A 19867-nucleotide genomic window follows, 5' to 3' on the forward strand; every position below is an offset into this window, starting at 1 on the left:
CAGGGAGCCCTCTTTTGCAATCCAATATGTCTCCATTCCAATAAGGAGACAGGCCTCTGCCTACTAAGGATTGAAACAATATGCAGGCATCTAACTAATACAGTATCTCCAATTGTTTTTCCCCCCTCCTGAGTGATTTGTAACATCTTAACCAAGAGACGGGCTAAGCAGCTGGGCCACAACAGACAAGAGCCAAGGCAAAGGCTGGTGTGACTGGGCCTGTGTGTTGTTGTTAATCCACTCTGAGGATTAAACTCTTGCTCCTCAGAAGTGACAACCATGAATCGCTGGGTAAAAAAGGACTTGTGCAGATGGAAGTCAGTAACTTTGCTCCTGGATGTGGTGATCATGAAGCACTATCCAAAAGGGGACTTGTTCACATGGAAGTTAATAACTCTGCTCCTCTTGCAACCACTTCTAGCTCTAAGAGTCTATGATTCTGTTATACCTCTCAAATGTTTTTGATGGAATCAGAAATGAAGTGGGAAGTAGAAAAGAGACAGGGGACGGTTTGAGATCCAGCAGAAGCAGTCTCAGAATGAGGCAGAGGCACTGTGGTGCCAAGGAAGGTAAGGGAAATAAGGGGCTATTGGCAGGAAAGGAGGCAGGTTGGAAGAGTAGGATAAAGAGGATGCAGGCAGTGGTAGAGAACTGTGTTGTGTTGAAATTCCCCAGTTAACTCTAAATAGTTTTTTGTGGGGTGGGGTTTTTTTTGGCTATATGGCCGTGTTCTGGAAGACTATATTCCTTACATTTCTGTGGCTGGCATAGAAGTGAGCGGGGTATATATATACCCTGGTGGCGCAGTGGTTAAATGCCTGTATTGCAGCCACTCACTCACAAACTATAAGGTTGCGAGTTCAATACCAGCGAAGGGCTCAAGCTTGACTCAGGCTTGCATCCTTCCGAGGTGGCTAAAATGAGTACCCAGATTGTTGGGGGCAATTAGCTTACACTTTGTAAACCGCTTAAGGAGTGCTTAAGTGCACTGATAAGCAGTATAAAAATGTACTTGCTATTGCTACTGTGTGATCCTTGAGAGAAAGTGATGTACAGATATTAATCTGTGTTGGTCTGTTTTTGAATGGCAAGGCCTCAGGGTATCCATTTAATTAGTGACCCATTGTCTGCTGGGAAACCCCCTGACCCTGGCTGGTTTTCATTTGCACTTGCTGGGTCTTGACTTTGGTGTTTTTCAGTACCGTGGTGTCCTTTGTTGAACAGGGAGGGTCAAACCTGGACACATACTAATTATCCTTGTTGAGGTTCACCAAAGTCCCCATAATAGACCCTATGGCACTCATCTGGAAAAATTTTCCAGAAGACATCATAGCTGGTTTGAACATTGCCTCACCACAAGTTACTTTCAGTGGGACAATGGATTCTATGAGCAGAGAGATGAGGTAGCCATGGGAAGCCCCATGATAGTAAACTTTTACATGGAACACGTTGAAAAGCAAGCTCTGGAAACAATACCAAAAAAGCCCACAACATGGTTCCAATATGTGGATGACACTTTCATCATTTGGAGCCACGGAGAAGAAGATCTGACTGTGTTTCTGAACCATCTGAATTATAATTATAATTAAAGGAAGGAACATTGACATTCTTGGATGCCTTGATCATCTGCAAACCGAACCAACATTTGGGCCACACAGTACACAGAAAACCTACACACAGAGACAGATACCTACACAAGAACTCCAACCATCACCCAGGACAAAAAAGAAGCACAATAAAAAACACTGGTAGGCCAGGCAAAAAAGATCTGTGAACCCCACTTCCTGGAAGATGAATTGAAGCACCTAGACTGGGCTCTACAGGCTAATGTTACTGAAGCTCAGACATCAGAAAGGCTGCCAGACCCAGAAAAACCCATAGACGTGAAGACGTAAAGGACAGCAGAAAGAGGAAAACCACACGCTAGATGGATAGACTCAGTCTGAGATTATAGGCATGAATTTGCAGGACCTGAGCAGAGCAGCTGAGGACAGAGGATCTTGGAGATGTCTCATCCACAGGGTCACCATGAGTTTAGACCAACTCAAGGTCAGCTAGCAAACAACAAATGGCCCTTTTCCCTATCTCATGAAGCATATCTATTATTGTAGAGAGATTTATTTTAGAAAGAAGCTCTTCATGCTGGTCCTCCCAGTAATGTTGCTTACAATCTAAGTTATAGTCCCCAGTGTACAGTAACAGTAGGCTAAGAGTTCCTTGAAATTTGATGAAAGTGGATAGGATGAAATGCAGTGAATATAGGATCTCCATCCATTAGTGGTTTTGACTGAGAGGAAAAAATATGGACAGATTTGCTTTGCTTACCATCCGCTCCCAATGAAAAAAAAAATAGATTCAGGGCTTTGATTCAGGTTGTCCAGATTTAGCATTCTTACCATGGTGCGGATCTGCTAACTTTGTTTGCCTGGATTCACTTCTGAAAAGAATTTATTTTTATGTTGCAGAAGGGTCATGCCCCTGAGGAGCCCAGCGAAAGCTCAAGTACCCCAACTCGGTTGACTCCACAGCTGCAAATGAAGCCTATGTCTAACAGGGAAAGGTAGGGCAAGAGCAACTGCTTCTTTCCTCTTCTCTCTTTTCAGCAGTTCAGTGTCAAGGGATGAATAGGCTTAAGCTAGTGCTTCCTCAGTAGTATATTTTGGCTCGGATTACAATCATATATCAGCCAGTGATTAAGGGATATTAATAATGACTTACCACGGTGCTATAATAATTTGTAGTTGGTCAGACATCCAAAATGAGAAACCTATGTTTGTGCTACTTATGGTTTAGCGTAATGCCTCAACATACCAACCATAGTTATGACTATCTCTCTATCCCAAGTACCAGAGAAACAGGGATAAATGAACAGATGGAAAAGGAAAACAGATAAGCATTTCGTATCATGGTTTGTTTCAAAAGTCTAAATCCATTTTTTGTGTTCTTGAAGCACGCCTAGTAGAAATTGTGATTTGCAACAGGACCTAAACTGAGCCATTATGGGAGCCCTTACTTTTAAATATACTCCAGAACCGATCTGAGTGCTCCCTACTCAGTTCCCCTGTGTGCAGTCCTCCTTCAAGTCCTAGAGAAAAACACACTGCTGTGATCTGGTGAAACGATGGAATATAAATAACTTACAACAGTAACTCAGAAGATGGAAAATTACAGCAAAATAATTTTAAAAAGCATTGCAGTGATATCTTTATTAGGTCAACCAAAAGGCACAAAAATACATTATACAAGCTTTTGAACCTCACAGGCTTCTTTGTCAGGCATGAATGTTAAAAGTCATTTGACACAGAGCTGCATCTTTCTTGAGAGGTTGAAAGCTGAGTTTAAGATGGTGATGGAAGGAGATTTGATGCAGGTAAAGGTCAATCCCTTTACTGATGAAATGTTTGGAAGTGTCATCTGTTTGCTTCTGAGGAAATAATGGCTTATATCAGCTTCTTGCTTTTCTTCTCAAAGGAATTTTGTGCTAAAACACCATGTTTTCCTGGTGCGCAATTGGGAGAAGATCCGAGAAAAGCAAGAAGAAGTTAACCATGTCAGTGACAATCTTCACACTGCTTCATTATACACACGCTGGAATGGGATGTGCCGGGATGATGGCAACATAAAATCTGGTGAGGACTCTACCCCATTACAGTTCATATAATGTTTTCATTCCTCCTAGTGTCTTTTGAGCTAAACAATTCCATTAACCCAAGATTGCCCCACACTTCACTTTCGCACATTGCTCCTTTTATAATCTACTGCAGAGATAGATATATCTTAAGCTTCCACCAGCCAATTGTTAATTCTCAAAACATCAGCTTCAAATTATGACAACCCTATGAATGAGAGATCTCCAAGACACCCTGTTGTCAGCAGTCCTGCTCAAGTCCTGAAAACTCAGGAATGCCACTTACTTGATGGAGTCAACCCACCTATAATGTTGTCTTCCTCTTTGTTTACTGCCTTCCACTTAGCAAGCATTACCTTCTCTTCTAATGAGTTGTGTTCTCATGTGATCACCAAAGTACGATAGCTTCAGTTTGATCATTTTGGCTTATAGAAAGAGAGTTCAGGTTTGATTTGTTTATTTCTCCAAGGAGGAAAGGCTGGTCTTCTTTGTCCTTGTGCTTGGGTGAGATCTAAACTTTTAAACTTTGGTCTACTGCTCTCAGAGGAGCTAGAAGCCTAATTCTACAGAAGCTGGGAGGTGCACAAATTTTTAATTTTTCTTGTATAGTCAAGGAGGTTTTGGAGAAGAGAGGCGAAGCTGACCTGAGAACATTGTTGGAGGGGTTCTCCTTTAATTTTCCACATTTTCTTTTCCCTTTTTTCCTTAAGGGGCTTGTGAGAATTTTGCTCAGAGGAAGTGAATCAGTGAATTGCCTCTGGAAGGAGCTAGTAGCCAGGAGTGCTATACATAACGAGAGTCCTATTTGATTGAGCTCTTTAACAGAGTTTGGGGACAAAGGCCAGGCCCACAGGGGTTCTTTACACTGTTGTTTAGCAGGGGAATATCACAGTCTTGTTCAGTGCCTCCTTAAGACTTTTCAGTATGGACACTGAAGGCCCTGCTGCAGTCACCTGCAACACTTGTGGGATGTCTTCTTGCCTAGAGATGTGGGGAACTTCACCTGCACTAAGTGCAAGTTGGTGGACCTCTTAGAAGCGAAAGTACAGCAGCTGGAGGCCCAGGTAGCTACACTTCAACATTATAGGGAGCAAGAGGTTTTCCTGACTAGAACAGACCAGATGGTTCTGGATGGGAAACACACAGAGGAGGTTGCTGAGGAGGAGGAGGTCACTTCACATACTACAGAAGTAGACAGTTGGAGGAAAGTCACACACAGAAGTAGGGAAACCAGGGAACATTCTGTGAGTTTGCAACTACAGAATCAATTTGAACCTCTCTCTGTTATCAGAGATGATGAGGAAGAACAGCATGGACAGACTTCAGGGACAGAGCAGAGGATTCTGGGAGTACCACCAAAGGGAACAGCTGCTACTAAGCCTCGGAGGAGGCATGTGGTCGTGGTGGGGGACTCCTTGCAGAGAGGTACTGAACCAGTGGTTTGTAGGCTTAACAAGATGTCTCGGGAAGTGTGCTGTCTCCCTGGGGCAAAGATCCGTGATGTAACAGAGAGGCTGACAAGAAAATAGTGGATGTAAACAACTGACTCCGTAGATGATGCCACCAAGAACAGTTTGGATTCTTGGATCATGGACTGAGGTTCCATGAGGAAGGACTTCTGGCAAGGGATGGGTTGCATCTCACGCCAGTTGGCAAAAGCGCAGAATGAACTCAGGCTTGCTAGAGAGGTTAAGAACAATAAAAAGAGCTTTTTTGGATATGTTCACAGCAAAAGGAAGAAAAAGGAAATGGTAGGGCCACTCTGCGTGGAGAAGATGGCAAAATGCTAACAGAAGACAGAGAAAAGGCAGAATTACTCAACACCTTCTTTGCCTCAGTCTTCTCAGAAAAGGCAAAGAGTGTTCAACCTGAGGATAATGGAGCAGAGGACAGAATGAGGGAATTTCAGCACAGAATAAGTAAAGAGATAGTACAAGAATACCTGGTTAATCTAAATGAATATAAGTCTACAGGACCAGATGAACTATATCCAAGAGTATTAAAAGAACTGGCAAATGTAATATCGGAGCCATTGGCAATAATCTTTGAGAACTTGTAGAGAACAGGAGAAATCTCAGTAGACTGGAGGAGGGCAAAAGTTGTCCCCATCTTCCAAAAGGGAAAAAAAGAGGATCCCAACAATTATCGTCCAGTTAGTCTGACATCTATACCAGGAAAGATTCTAGAGCAGATCAATAGAAGTATAGTGTCTAGATCAAGGGAAGTAATAGTGCCACTATATTCTGCTCTGGTCAGACCCCACCTGGAATATTGCATCCAGTTCTGGGCACCACAATGTAAAAAGGATATGGAGAAACTGGAGCATGTCCAAAGGAGAGTGACTGAAATGGTGAAGGGTCTGGAAACCGTGCCCTATGAGGAATGCTGGGGATGTTCAGCCTGGTGAAGAGAAGATTAAGAGGTGATATGATAGCCCTGCTTAAATATTTGAAGGGATGTCATATTGAGGAGGGAGCTTGCTTGTTTTCTGCTGCTTCAGAGACTAGGACCTGGAACAATGGATGCAAGCTGCAGCAAAAGAGATTCCACCTGAACATTAGGAAGAACTTCTTGACAATAAGAGCTGTCCGACAGTGGAACAGACTCCCTCAGAGTGTAGTGGAATCTCCCTCCTTGGAGGTCTTTCAACAGAGGCTGAATGGCCATCTGTCGGGGATGCTTTGATTTGGATTTCCTGTATGGCAGGGGTTGGACTGGATGGCCCTTGCGGTCTCCTCCAACTCTATTATTCTATGATTTTATGATGCAGGACCCATTTATTGGTACGCTTAGGACTCTGCTCTGTCACCACATTTCAAAAGCCTATGGCTAAAGCAAGAGTGAGCAACTGTAGAAGACCCTCCAGGAGACTACCCACCACTCTCACTCCTCACACAAAAATAGTATTATGTTGCCCACAAATGCCCCCAAGGGGGCATTCTCATCACATTTTCAGGCCTTCTGGAATATTTTTGAGGTAAAAAATTCTGAAAATTTGCCCACACATTTGCTTTACTCCTAGGAAGTCCAGGGGTGATCCAAACATAGCGGAAATGCTCTCTACACCCTCTAGAAGTCATTTTGGGGCATTTTGCAGCAACAAAATGGGGGACTCTGAGGATACAAAAATGGCCCTGAGGCCACATGTGGCTCACAAGGCTGAACTTGAGCTAGAGCTTGGTTCAAGAGTCAAACACTTTGATTTGTATAATCCTGAACCCACAAATTGATTTCAGACACCATGGGCTTTAATTGAAGAGGAATCTCTTCCTTCTCCTTCTCTTTCAGATGTCTTCATGACACAGTTCTCTGCCCTGCAGACATCTCGCTCAGTGCGAACACGGCGGTTGGCTGCAGCTGAAGAGAACATCGAAGTAGCACGTGCAGCACGCCTTGCACAGATCTTCAAGGAAATCTGCGATGGCATCATCTCATACAAAGGTAATGGCGGCCAAGGACCAACGTTCGTTAGTCTGACATCAATACCAGGAAAGATTCAGGAGCAGATCATTAAACAGAGAGTCTGTGAACATCTAGAAAGCAATGCCATAATCACAAAAAGTCAACACGGGTTTCAGAGAAACAAGTCATGCCAGACAAACCTTAACTCTTTCTTTGATAATATTACCAGCTTGGTGGATGAAGGGAATATTGTGGATATAGTATATCTTGATTTCAATAAGGCCTTTGACAAGGTTTCCCATGACATTCTTGCAAACAAGCTTGTAAAATGCAGGCTAGACAAGGTAACTGTTACATGGATTTGTAAATGGTTGACTGGATGAACCCAAAAGGTGGTCAACCATGGCTCCTTTTCATCCTGGAGAGAAGTGACCAGTGGGGTCCCACAGGGCTCTGACCTGGGCCCAGCGCTATTCAACATCAATGACTTGGATGACAGAATTGGGGGCATACATATAAAACTTGCAGATGACACCAAACTAGCAGGAGTAGCTAACACCCCAGAGGACAGGATCAAAATTCAAACTGACCTGAATAGAGAAGAAAGCTGGGCCAAAGCTAAAAAAATGAAATTCAACACGGAGAAATGTAAGGTACTGCACTTAGGACAGAAAAATAACATGCACATATATAGGATGAGGGGCACCTGGTTGAATGAGACTACATGTGAAAGGGATCTGGGAGTCCAAGTCGACCACAAGTTGAACATGAGTCAACAGTGCAAAGCGGCAACTAAAAAGGCCAATGCAATTTTAGGCTGCATCAATAAAGGTATAGTGTCTAGATCAAGAGAAGTAATAGTGCCACTGTATTCTGCTTTGGTCAGGCCCCACCTAGAATATTGTGTCCAGTTCTGGGCACCACAATTCAAAAAGGACATTGTGAAACTGGAGCGTGTCCAAAGGAGGGTGACTAAAATGGTGAAAGGTCTGGAAACCATGTCCTATGAGGAACGACTTAGGGAGCTGGGGATGTGTAGCCTGGAGAAGAGAAGGATAAGAGGTGATATGATAGCCCTATTTAAATATTTGAAGAGTTGTCATATTGAGGAGGAAACAAGCTTGTTTTCTGCTGCTCCAGAGAACAGGACCTGGAACAATGGATGTAAGCTACAGGAAAAGAGATTCCACCTCAACGTTAGGAGGAACTTCCTGTCAGTAAGGGCTGTTTGACAGTGGAACACACTCCCTCGGAAAGTGGTGGAGTCTCCTTCTTTGGAGGTCTTTAAACAGAGGCTGGATGGCCATCTGTCGAAGATGCTTTGATTTGGATTTCCTGCATGGCAGGGGCTTGGACTGGATGGCCCTTGTAGTCTCTTCCAACTCTATGATTCTTTGAAATCCCACTAGAATATGAACTACTATTCTTACCCTGAGTGTTGGCTGTGCTGGTGGCACTGATGTAGTCCAGCAACATCTGGAGAGAGCTGGGTTGAAGAATGTTGGGCCAAATTTATATTTCTTCTTCGTGGTCTCTGCGAATCATACAAATGGGTTTTACTGCGCCTGCTTATATATTTATTTTCTCTGTACAATTCAATCCCCTCTCCCCAAGAAAACAGCAGCTTTTGGTAGCCTCCGTCCGCATGGCCAGTGGTCTTGAATTATGGGATTGTAAATCAAAACCATCTGTAGAGCTATAGGTGCATTTCAAACATGATGTAAACAATTCTGTTGACATCTCTGCATTTCTATGCTTCCATTACAGATTCTTCCAGGCAGGCACTTGCAGCTCCTTTGCTGAATCTTCCCCCAAAGAAGAAGTAAGTTCTTGCACTGACAGTAAGGGCTGTTCGACAATGAAACACACTCCTTCCTTGGAGGTCTTTAAACAGAGGCTGGATGGCCATCTGTTGGGGATGCTTTGATTGAGATTTCCTGCATGGCAGGGGGTTGGACTGGATGGCCGTTGTGGTCTCTTCCAACTCTACAATTGTATGATTCTATGATTTTCTTGAAAGAGGTAGGAGGGTCTGTGATTCAAATAAAACCAGTATTTGTTTTGAAATAGGGGCTGGCACTAATGTTCTATGTTTTCTCCTCTGTCTGTTTTAGGAATGCAGATTACTATGAGAAGATCTCTGATCCCCTTGACCTCACCACCATCGAGAAGCAGATCCTGACAGGCTATTACAAAACAGTGGAAGCTTTTGATGGCGACATGCTGAAGGTTTTCCGTAATGCTGAAGTGAGTTTGACCCTGAGCTAGGTGGGGGCCGTTTGGCTCTAGAAGATGCTGCTTGCATCTTGGTTGTGTTGTTTTTGGTTTTGACCCTGGTGTGGGTGAAAAACAGTCAGAATGATTTTCTTTGAAGTAGGATGCCTCTTTGTTTTCAGAAATGACTGTTGTTTTTGGTGTTTGTTTGTTTGTTTTGTTTTTGTACTCAGAAATACTATGGCAGGAAATCTCCAATTGGACGGGATGTCTGTCGGTTGCGGAAAGCATACTACAATGCTCGCCATGAAGCAGCTGCCCAGATAGATGAGATTGTGGGAGAGACTGCTAGCGAGGCGGACAGCAGTGAGACATCTATGTGTGAGAAGGAAACTGGTCATGAGAAGGATGAGGATGTGATCCGCTGCATCTGTGGCTTGTTCAAAGATGAAGGGCTCATGATCCAATGTGATAAGTGCATGGTAAGGGTAGTGTGGTACCTCTTTAATCATCTGTGTCCTCAGGAAATGGGCTGTATTCTTGGTACAGATAAAAAACTTATGAGCATCTGCTTCCTTGTACATCTCTGCTTTCAGTCAAAGACCAAAACAGTGTCAGGATGGCCTGCTCTGTTAATCAAGCTTGGAGGGCTATAGGAACCCATCTCACCTATTAGAGCAGGTCTTCTCTTTGAAATACGTCAGCCTGTTAACTTGACATTCCAGAGATTGAACCTAGGATTTCAAACGCACATATTGTTTATGCTGAACTGTACTTTCTCCTGAAAGAAGATGCTGCTGGTCCATTTAGGGTTCTGTTAACTCTTTTGATGTGGCTGTTTTCCCAACCTGCCATTTCAAGAAAAAAAGCTCTAGGTTCAACCACTGAATTGTCACCCCCTCCAGTAAGAGATATTCCCTGGCCAGTCAACTTACTCAGTGCACCAAGCTAGAGTACATCTAAATTGTAGTAAATCCAAAGCATACAGTGTTTTCTGAGCTAGGCCATTGGTGTTTTTCCTTCTTGCCTACCTGAAGATACAAACACTGAAAATCCAATGGGCTGGAGGTGGATTGGGGTGGGAGGGCTTGCTTATTTAATGAAAGGTTTATTTATTTTTTCTGATCTATTCATTTTATCCTGCAGGTTTGGCAGCACTGTGACTGCATGGGAGTGAACTCAGATGTTGAACACTATTTGTGTGAGCAATGTGAATCTCGCACAGTGGATAGGGTAAGTCACCTTCAGTGACTTAGACTTCCAAGCTGACTCATCAATGGCATGCCCACTTCTTGGTTTTGCCTGTACAAATCTAAAGTAGTGACAAGCAAACTTCAGGTTTACGGGGTATATACATTGCTTGTTTGTTTTGTTAGAAGCTTATGGCCCCTCAATCAGATTCATGTGCCAGATAAGTGGCTCAGATGAATGGTCAGACAATAAGAATTAAATAATGTCTCTAAGGATATACTCAGTCTAGGAAATTATTATTAGTACCAGAACTAAGTTCACAAGTCTTCTCCCCATGTAATCCATTTCCAGCCAGCCACCTCCCACCCACCTGGTCTTATCCTGCAACCTCATTTAGGGAGGCAAAGAACCAGAAATTGTTCTTAATCGTATGCGTGTCACCTAAAGACTAGCCAGTAGATTCTGCTGGCACTTCATCTAGAGGATAAAACCACAGGGCTGTTTTCAGTGATTCCTACCCTTGAGAATTTATAGTCCTGTCACCACTTGAATTCTCAGTGCCCTCACAAAACTCCAGTTCAACTTGTCAACAGGACAGGAGAAAGGTACCTTTAATTTGACAATATAAGTAAGTAACAAAAGAGAGCCAGGATGAGCCTTGAACGCCCCATCTCCTTTCATTGCTTTACAAGTTATTTTCCTTCTAACATGTCACTGTGATCTAATTTAAATTACTTGAGGGATAATTTGAAGGGCTGGATGTAGAGATCTTTAACTCTGAGAGTGGTAAAAGTGAATTTTTTTATCTCCATGGGCTTGCAGAGGGTTCCAGAAATCTGAGGTGCATTGCAGTTCTTTTGCTCATTTTCTCCTCTTTTGTTAGGAGGTGCCTATGATCCCTCGACCTCATTATGCCCAATCTGGCTGTGTTTACTTCATCTGTCTGTTACGGGATGATCTCTTGCTACGCCAAGGTAGGTGCCTTTCCTCTTTGAGACTCAAACTTGGAGGTCTGTTACCCTATCAGTCCAGTTTGTCGAAGTAAACACTTGAGCTTGCCTCATCCACTGCATTTCAAAATGCAGGTAAACAAGAAGCTTTGGGCAAGCAATGAGTTGTACCTCACAGCAGAGGTAAAAACGTTCTTGCTATGAGTATGAAAGACCTGATCAGGAATACTTTAAACTGAGTTATGTGGGGAAAGAAACTGTACTCTTGAGGGCAGGGATTCATCAAGTGCTGGCGATAAAAGCCTGATACAAAGAACAAGGCAAATAGCACAAGAACCCAGAAGTGGGAGGGAAAAAACTTTTAACAGGCAGATAGAGGTATGGCCCACAGTCTTAGATGTCTCTATACCAATGCATAGAATATGGGAAATAAACAAGATATACTTGAACTCTTAGCACAGCAAAGCACATATGATATAATAAACATCACTGGAAGCTGGTGGGATGATTCTCACAATTGGAATGTAGTAATAGAAGGTATAGCCTATTTCAGAGAAATAGACCAAACAAGAAGGGAAGTGGAGTAGCATTAAAGATGTATACACCAGTGAAATAGAGCCATGACTTAAATCCTAGAAGCCCAAGTTGAAAGCATCTGGATCAAAATTAAGAGAGAGAATAAAAACAGGGATGTCATGTTTGGGGTCTATTACAGACCTCCAAGACAAACTGAGGATTAGATGATGCCTTCCTAGAACAGATGACCACACATTCAGTCGGAAGATACAATAATAATGGGGCATTTCAACTATCCTGATATTGGAAGTCAAACTCTCACAGATTTAATGTCCAACAAATTCTTCGCCTGCCTTGCAGAAAATTCCATTGTACGGAATATGGAAGAAGCAAATAAGCAGCCAGCTATTTTAGATCTGATCCAGTTAATGGGATGGAAGTGGCAGGCTCCTTAGGTGCCTATGTTCTCATGGACTTTGTTATTCAGCAGAAAGGGGGAACCTAGGCATGGTCAGACATGCATTCAAAACTTTAACAAAGCTGATTTTCAGTAAACTTAGGGAACTACTGGCATTGATGTCATGGTAAAGAATACTAATAGAGAAAGGGGTTCAGGAAGGATGGGAGTTTCTTAAAAGTGAATTATTAAAGGCACAATTTCAAACAGTTGCAATGAGGAAGAAAAATGGGAAGTGTTTAAAGAAACCTGGATAATAATAATAATAATTAATAATTTGTTTTATTTATATACCCCTATTCCAAAGATCATAGCGATGAACAGCAAGTAAGCTAATTAGCAAGTAAGTCAAAAGAACTTTCAGCTGAGCTATAACTCAAAATGAACATGTGCAAGAAATAGAAAAGAGAAAAGGGTAGAAATCACCAAAGAAGAGATTAGGCAGATAGCCAGTCCATGTAGGGAGAAAGTCAACAGTGTGATGCGGCAGCTAAAAAGGCAAATTCTGCCTTGGTCAGGCCTCACCTGGAATATTGTGTCTAGTTCTGGGCACCACAATTCAGAAAGTATTTTGAGAAATTGGAGCGTGTTCAAAGGAGAGCAACTAAAATGGTGAAGGGTCTGGAAACCATGCGTTATGAGGAGAGGTTTAGGGAGCTGGGGATGTTTAGCCTGGAGAAGAGAAGGTTAAGAGCTGTTATGCCTGTTTAAATATTTGAAGGGATGTCATATTGAGGAGGGAGCAAGCTTGTTTTCTGTTGCTCCAGAGAACAGGACCTGGAACAATGGATGCAAGCTACAGGAAAAGAGATTCCACCTCAACATTAGGAGGAACTTCCTGACAGTAAAGGCTATTCAGTGGTGGAACGCTTCCTCGGAATGTAGTGGAGTCTCGTTCCTTGGAGGTCTTTAAACAGCGGCTGGATGGCCATCTGTCGGGAATGCTTTGATTGAGAGTTCCTGTGTGGCAGGGGGTCAAACTGGATGGCCCTTGGGGTCTCTTCCAACTCTACGATTCTATGATTTTATGATTCTATGGCAGGGGGCTGAACTGCCAACTCTATGATTCTATGATTAAGTCCTCGCTGTTCTCTTCTCTGACACACTGGCTTTCCAGAGCCATCTTCAGCTCTGCTACCAGAAATATAGTGCTAAGTCAGGTAATCTTAAAGGGATGGGATTGGACAAGTTACATGGAGAAGTTTGTCACCTTCTTTGCGTGCAAGTGAAACTCTGCAGTGCGAAGTTCTTCATTTCAGGGTTCTTCCCATTCCATTCTCTGTCCCCTCAATTTTTATTCCTGTCTTTCTCCTCCAGCCTGAAGCAAACAGCATTCCAGTGAGTGCTCAGTCTTTGCTGATGTGTTTCCCTTCCATTTGTTGTTGTTGTTTTTAGTTTGCTTTGGTTTTTTGCTGGTATTGAAGTGTGCCTGATCCCACTATGTTGAACTGATCCCACTACACGGAAGTTTTTGGGTTTATCCATTGACTTTTACAGGCAGCTCTCAGTCCCTGGAGAATTGTAAAGTTAATTTATCTGTGACTTATCAAAGCAATACATTGGTTCTTTCTCCACTTTCTATATTTATGTAGATTTTCTCTTCCCAACCATTTCTCTCCATTCCCCCCTCACCGTTTTTTAGCCCCTGTCTTTTAATATTCTATGCCATGGCAATTTGAAGAGGGGCTCTTCGCTGATACCTTCACTGTTTAGTGTGAGAGCAAAAAGAGGAAGTATTGCCTTTCTGCCCTTCTTGTGTGCTTCTAGTTCATCACTATAGGAAACAAAAACAGAACTTAGCACAGCCTTAGAAACCCAGAACAGTGATTCCATTTAAGCAAATAAAATTATATAAGAACATACCATTTAAAGTGTGATTGCAGTTTTCTAGCAAGCGTTTCAAAGACTTGTACCCTATAAGTAATAAAATAGAGTTAGAATAATGTGGTAATCTAAATATTGTAATGGAATATGTCATTGAAATCCTGTCCTTAGATTGGGTTGTATTGGGCAAGTAATAGATTATCACTTGGATACAGTTACATCAAGTGTGCCAGATATCAAGATACCTCCTTTTGACATGGCAACTGAGTTTCTCCTCTCTTTTCATATGTGAGGATTCTGCAAGTCTGCCCTCGTAACGTGCAGTGAGGCAGTTCTTATACATTTTTCTGTCAACAGGTGACTGTGTGTACCTGATGAGAGACAGCCGAAGGACTTCAGATGGCCACCCCGTCCGACAGTCATATCGCCTGCTGTCTCACATCAACCGAGACAGGCTTGATATTTTCCGCATTGAAAAGCTCTGGAAGAATGAAAAGTAAGTATCAGTCCCCTTCTACCTAGCACAGAACTGCCATTTGCAGAGATTACCTGAGAATCTCCAGCTCTGTTGGAGTCTCAGGACAGTGAGGTTTTAGAAGGCTGGTGATGGAGAGTTTTCTCTGTCCGCTTCCTTCCATTGACAAGAGCAGCAAGCGGCTGCTGCTACTGTGAACCCATAAGATTTTATCCTCAACTCTTGATGAATAAGCTGAAATGGTTGGCCAATATTGTTATCCCTTACAGCAGGGATCAGCAGCTAATTCCAAACACTCTATATAGGATCCATTTGGTTCACTTCTAGAAAGATTGGCCTGATCTCTCTCCCAACAACCATCTGAGTAGTGATTGAACAAATGGAAGGGAGTGGCACAATAAGTGGAGAAAAGGCATGGCCCCACACTTCTCCACTGTTCTCTTGGGGCCCACAACAAATAATGCCCAAGGAAAGGTCACTTCAATAGGGTGCACATACAAAAGAGCCAATTTTCTTTCCAATGCAGATTACATGCAAAGATTATCATACAATGGGTTGAGTCAGAACAAATAATTTTAAAATAGCTGAATTTTTTAAAAATAAGAGATTTAAAAGGAGCAAATATTATAATTTAATACTAAGATAGCCAGTTTGATTCCTTCTAGATGTTTTGGAGAATAGTTCCCATAACCATTCGCCATGCTGGCTGGGATTATAGTCCAAAATGTCTGAAAGATACCAGATTGGCTGCCCCTCCTTTAAAGTGATTCCAGTGGAGGAAGAAAATTCAACTAAGCTCTGACTCTGAAGACCAGTAGTTATTACTCACAGGGTATCATTTCTGTCACAGAATCACTGCCCACACTACATTGAGGAAAGGTTATGTATGGATTTTTGCTTGTTTCTTCAGTCTGGCAAAGCTTAACAGTATGCTTCAGTATGGTGTTTCCTGGAGAACCCAAGTGGGAAAATGTCATTTTAATCATGTTTTATTTCTGGACTTTCCAGAGGTAATAACAGAATGCTCAATTTCAGAGGCCCCTGATCTAGCACAGCTTTCGTGCTTGTGAATTTCAACTTCCATCACGCATATGTTTAGCTAGTGAACTTATATGAAAAGATAGTAGTTGCCGTTGACCCATATTATGCTTTTGATAGAGAAAGTAGGGAAAACCCTTGTTCTTACTGAGATCTCTCTATGGGGCTTGCATTATTTATTTCTCCTCTATACAAAGATAAATAAAAAGTTGGTGTGTCAGCATCATTGTGCTTATCACTGTTAGCATTGTGAAAAGGAATATACATCTGCTTTGTGCATCTGCTAGATATTAAAAAGAAAATAAGAAAAAAATGGGTGAGGGGTAGACAAAGTGCTGTTGGACAGGCTTCCATCAGCATTAGGCAACATAGTCAATAGTGAGGACTGAAATTAGAAGTTTCAGTCCAACAACATCTGTAGGATCCACTTTGGTCACTGCTGGTTTAGGATTATAACACAACCATGTAGGAAATATAACCTGTCTTCTTACTTTCCCTCAGGGGAGAAAGATTTGCCTTTGGACATCACTATTTCCGTCCACATGAAACACACCATTCCCCCTCTCGTAAATTCTACCACAATGAGCTCTTCCGAGTGCCGCTGTACGAGATCATCCCCTTGGAGGCTGTAGTGGGAACCTGTTGTGTGCTGGATCTCTACACCTATTGCAAAGGCAAGACAACGTTGCTGGGTGCCAAACCACCTTGCTTTTCTCAATCACGTCTTCTTGAAGAGAGATCATTTCTCATCTACATGTTCCACTGAAAGGATGAAAGAATAAAAGGCACTTACTGTACATGTAGTTTGGAAACTATGTGTTTGTTAGTTCTGGTCACCTCATTCCAGACTGTAGAGCTGCAAAAGGCTACAATCTAAATAAATGAGAAATGTTGGTGCAAGTTTGATCCTGGCATGGAGGAAAGGCTAAAGTTTTCAGGGCTTTCAGCAATGGGAAACAAATCATTTAAATGTTTTTTGCTCCCATAAGACTTCAGGGATTGTCCAGAGTATTAGAATGACAATTGATTCCAGACAGACTAAAAAACACTTTTCTTTCTACACACAGTATAATTAACAAGGAATTCACCACCAAAAAATTCAGGCCATGACCACAAGGGATGGTGTCTCAGATGGCTTTAAAAGAGGATTGGACACGATCAAGGATACAGATAGGACTAGATTACCTTTTTAATTTCATCCAACAGGGTGAATTTTTGTATATTTCTTGGTGTCTGCATGATTCTGTGCTGTATTCTAGCAACTTGTGTCTTGTGCAATCATAAGCAGCAGAGATCCATTTGGCCCGTTAAAGGCTATCACATTTTATTTGGCATAAGCTTTTGTGTACTGCAGTCCACTTCAGCTGAAGAAACTGATGAATTAGACCACAGTCTGCAAAAGTTTGTGCTAAATAAAATGGGCTGCCATTTAAGGCCACAAAACTCTTCATTGTTCTTTGTAAAATAAACTTATCATGGCTACTTCCATGTAGATGATTATCCATCTGGTGCCATCTGTCTTTGGAGGGAGAGATGCAGGCCCAGCTCCATCGGGCCTGGCCTGGACTAAGAAGCAGAGCCCTCCCTCCAGTCCATCTGATGCAGCTCCATCGGGCCCAGCCTAGATTAAGAAGCAGAGCCCTCCCTCCAGTCCCTCTGCCATGGTCCAGGCCTCAGAGGAAGAGAAGAACTGCTAGACCTGATCCCCTTCCCCACTACCATTCCTTTCTCCTTTTCTGAAGTGTCTTTTTAGATTGTAAGTCTGAGGGCAGGGAACTGTCTAATTAAAAATAATAATAATTGTAAGCCACTCTGAGAGCCTTTAGGGCTGAAAGGCGGGGTATAAATACCATAAATAATAATAATTAATATACTGAAGGAATGTTACTCTACTACATCTCTGTTCCAGGTACTGTTGGATCAATCAGTTACTTACAAAGCAGGTGCACAGTGTAATTGCTTGTCCTCAGAGGTGGCACAGCCAGAGGAATAACTTGTTGAATGCCAGATGACTGGGTCCACTGAGGAACCACAGACTTCTACCCTTCTATACAGTGGTGGTAGTGGTGGGAATAACAGTATTGCAGCAAAAACATATCTTTCTACACCTTAAAGTATACCTGGGTTTTTGGATATAAGAGTGAAGTTTAAGTTGATTTTTCTTTTTAAAGTGCTTTAAGTGTAGTGGGAATACTTTGGACAGGAGGCTCCAGTAGCCTTTCTTTTTAAAACCAGGCCCCATTCACTCTTCTAATAATCTCTCTTGATATTTTTCCCCACAGGAAGGCCAAAGGGTGTAAAAGAACAGGATGTGTACATCTGTGATTACCGCCTTGACAAATCAGCCCACCTCTTCTACAAGATCCACCGAAACCGCTTTCCAGTGTGCACCAAGTCCTATGCCTTTGACCACTTTCCCAAAAGGCTGACGCCAAAAAGAGACTTCTCAGTAAGCCCGGCCTGTCATCAATACTCTGCATTCTGCAGTAGAATAGCCATGGGGATAATAGGTTTCAGAAGAATGCCTAGCTTACTAATTTGTTACTTTTTAAAAAATGGTGATCATAAATTATGTTCTTTCATATAGATATGAATATATAAGGGTTTATGATTCTGTGATTCTGCTAAAGGTTTAAAGTAATACAAATAGTTCATAGAATAAATATGGACATTTCTCTCAGTGCACTTCTCCATTTAAGTTCTCACCCTTGCATGAAATTGCTGTTTCCCAAAGAAATTTAGATTTGGCTTTTCTGCTGTTCAGCCTTTACAGATTGTAATATTGAATTGATAACGGCTGGCTGTACAATTTGTAACAATTTAAAAAATTTAAATTGAAAGGAGAAGTCTAGGTTTCTAGTCTTTAGAGTTGCTGCTGGGGGGAGGGGTTGGAATGAAAATGTTGTTACATCTTATAATTAATATATCCCTTAAAGAGGGAATTTTTCCATCCGAATTAAAACAAGCAATAGTCAAACCACTATTAAAAAACCCTCTTTAGATCCCCTGATCAGAAATAACTACAGACCTGTCTCCCTGTTACCATTCTTGGGCAAGGTTATCGAGAGGGCAGTCTCCCTTCAACTCCAAGCTGTTCTGAATGAAACCGATTATCTGGACCCATTTCAAACCTGCTTCAGGGCGGGATACAGTTTTGAGACAGCCATGGTCGCCTTAATCGATGACCTCCGTCTGGGTATCAACAGGGGAAGTGTGACCTTGTTGATGCTCTTGGACATCTCAGCAGCTTTCGATACCATCAACCATGGTATCCTTCTGGAACGCCTGAGGGAGTTAGGTGTCAGGGGCTCTGTGCTTCAGTGGTTCTGTTCCTACCTCACACGCAGATTCCAGATGGTGATGCTGGGGGACTCATGCTCTTCCAAAAGAGAGCTGACATCTGGCGTCCCTCAGGGTGCCATCTTGTCCCCCATGCTGTTTAACATTTACATGAAACCGCTGGGAGAGATCATCCAAAGACATGGGGTGTGGTGTTATCAGTACGCTGATGACACCCACATTTATTTCTCTATGTCTCTAACTGCTGCAGTGACTAAGGATGGCCTCTCTCCTCTGAATGCCTGCCTTGAGTCGGTAATGGGCTGGATGAGGGAAAACAAACTCGGGCTGAATCCAGAGAAAACAGAGGTACTCGCGATAGGTTCCCCAAGTCCAGGCATGGAGATTTGTCAACCAGTCCTGGACGGGGTCACACTTCCCCTAAAGGACAAAGTGCGCAGTCTGGGGGTTCTTCTGGATCCATCACTACAATTATCATCTCAAGTAGATGCGATGGCCAGAAGTGCCTGGTACCAACTTCGGTTGATACGCCAACTGTGTCCCTACCTGGACCGAAAGGACCTTGAAGCAGTGGTGCATGCACTGGTAATCTCTCGTTTAGACTTCTGTAATGCGCTCTACATGGGGCTACCTTTGTATCAAGTTCGGAAACTTCAATTAGTACAAAATGCAGCAGCCACACTGGTCACCGGCACACCTAGGACTGACCATATGACACCAATCTTAAGATCTCTACACTGGCTGCTGATTAGTTTCCGGGCGCAGTACAAAGTATTGGTCATTACCTTTAAAGCCCTATATGGCTTGGGCCCAAGTTACTTGAAAGAACTCCTCTCCCTACTGCCCAAGGACTAGATTAAGATCTACTTCCC

The 19867-nt window shown here is 42.6% G+C and overlaps 1 protein-coding gene across 1 annotated transcript in view; it reads left to right on the top strand.

Moving 5' to 3' along the window:
• The window catches only part of ASH1L (ASH1 like histone lysine methyltransferase), a 98887-nt gene that overhangs the window by 70588 nt on the left and 8432 nt on the right, over window positions 1-19867 (top strand). Inside the window, exons 15-25 of the mRNA XM_042440786.1 lie at window positions 2466-2560; window positions 3472-3629; window positions 6917-7069; window positions 8798-8852; window positions 9145-9277; window positions 9478-9726; window positions 10391-10477; window positions 11319-11409; window positions 14540-14678; window positions 16197-16369; window positions 17978-18144. Of these exons, the coding sequence (XP_042296720.1) occupies window positions 2466-2560; window positions 3472-3629; window positions 6917-7069; window positions 8798-8852; window positions 9145-9277; window positions 9478-9726; window positions 10391-10477; window positions 11319-11409; window positions 14540-14678; window positions 16197-16369; window positions 17978-18144 (1500 nt within the window). The remainder of the gene's footprint in view (window positions 1-2465; window positions 2561-3471; window positions 3630-6916; window positions 7070-8797; window positions 8853-9144; window positions 9278-9477; window positions 9727-10390; window positions 10478-11318; window positions 11410-14539; window positions 14679-16196; window positions 16370-17977; window positions 18145-19867) is intronic.

The sequence above is a fragment of the Sceloporus undulatus genome, chromosome 9 (genome assembly GCF_019175285.1).
Source record: "Sceloporus undulatus isolate JIND9_A2432 ecotype Alabama chromosome 9, SceUnd_v1.1, whole genome shotgun sequence".
NCBI lineage: Eukaryota > Metazoa > Chordata > Lepidosauria > Squamata > Phrynosomatidae > Sceloporus > Sceloporus undulatus.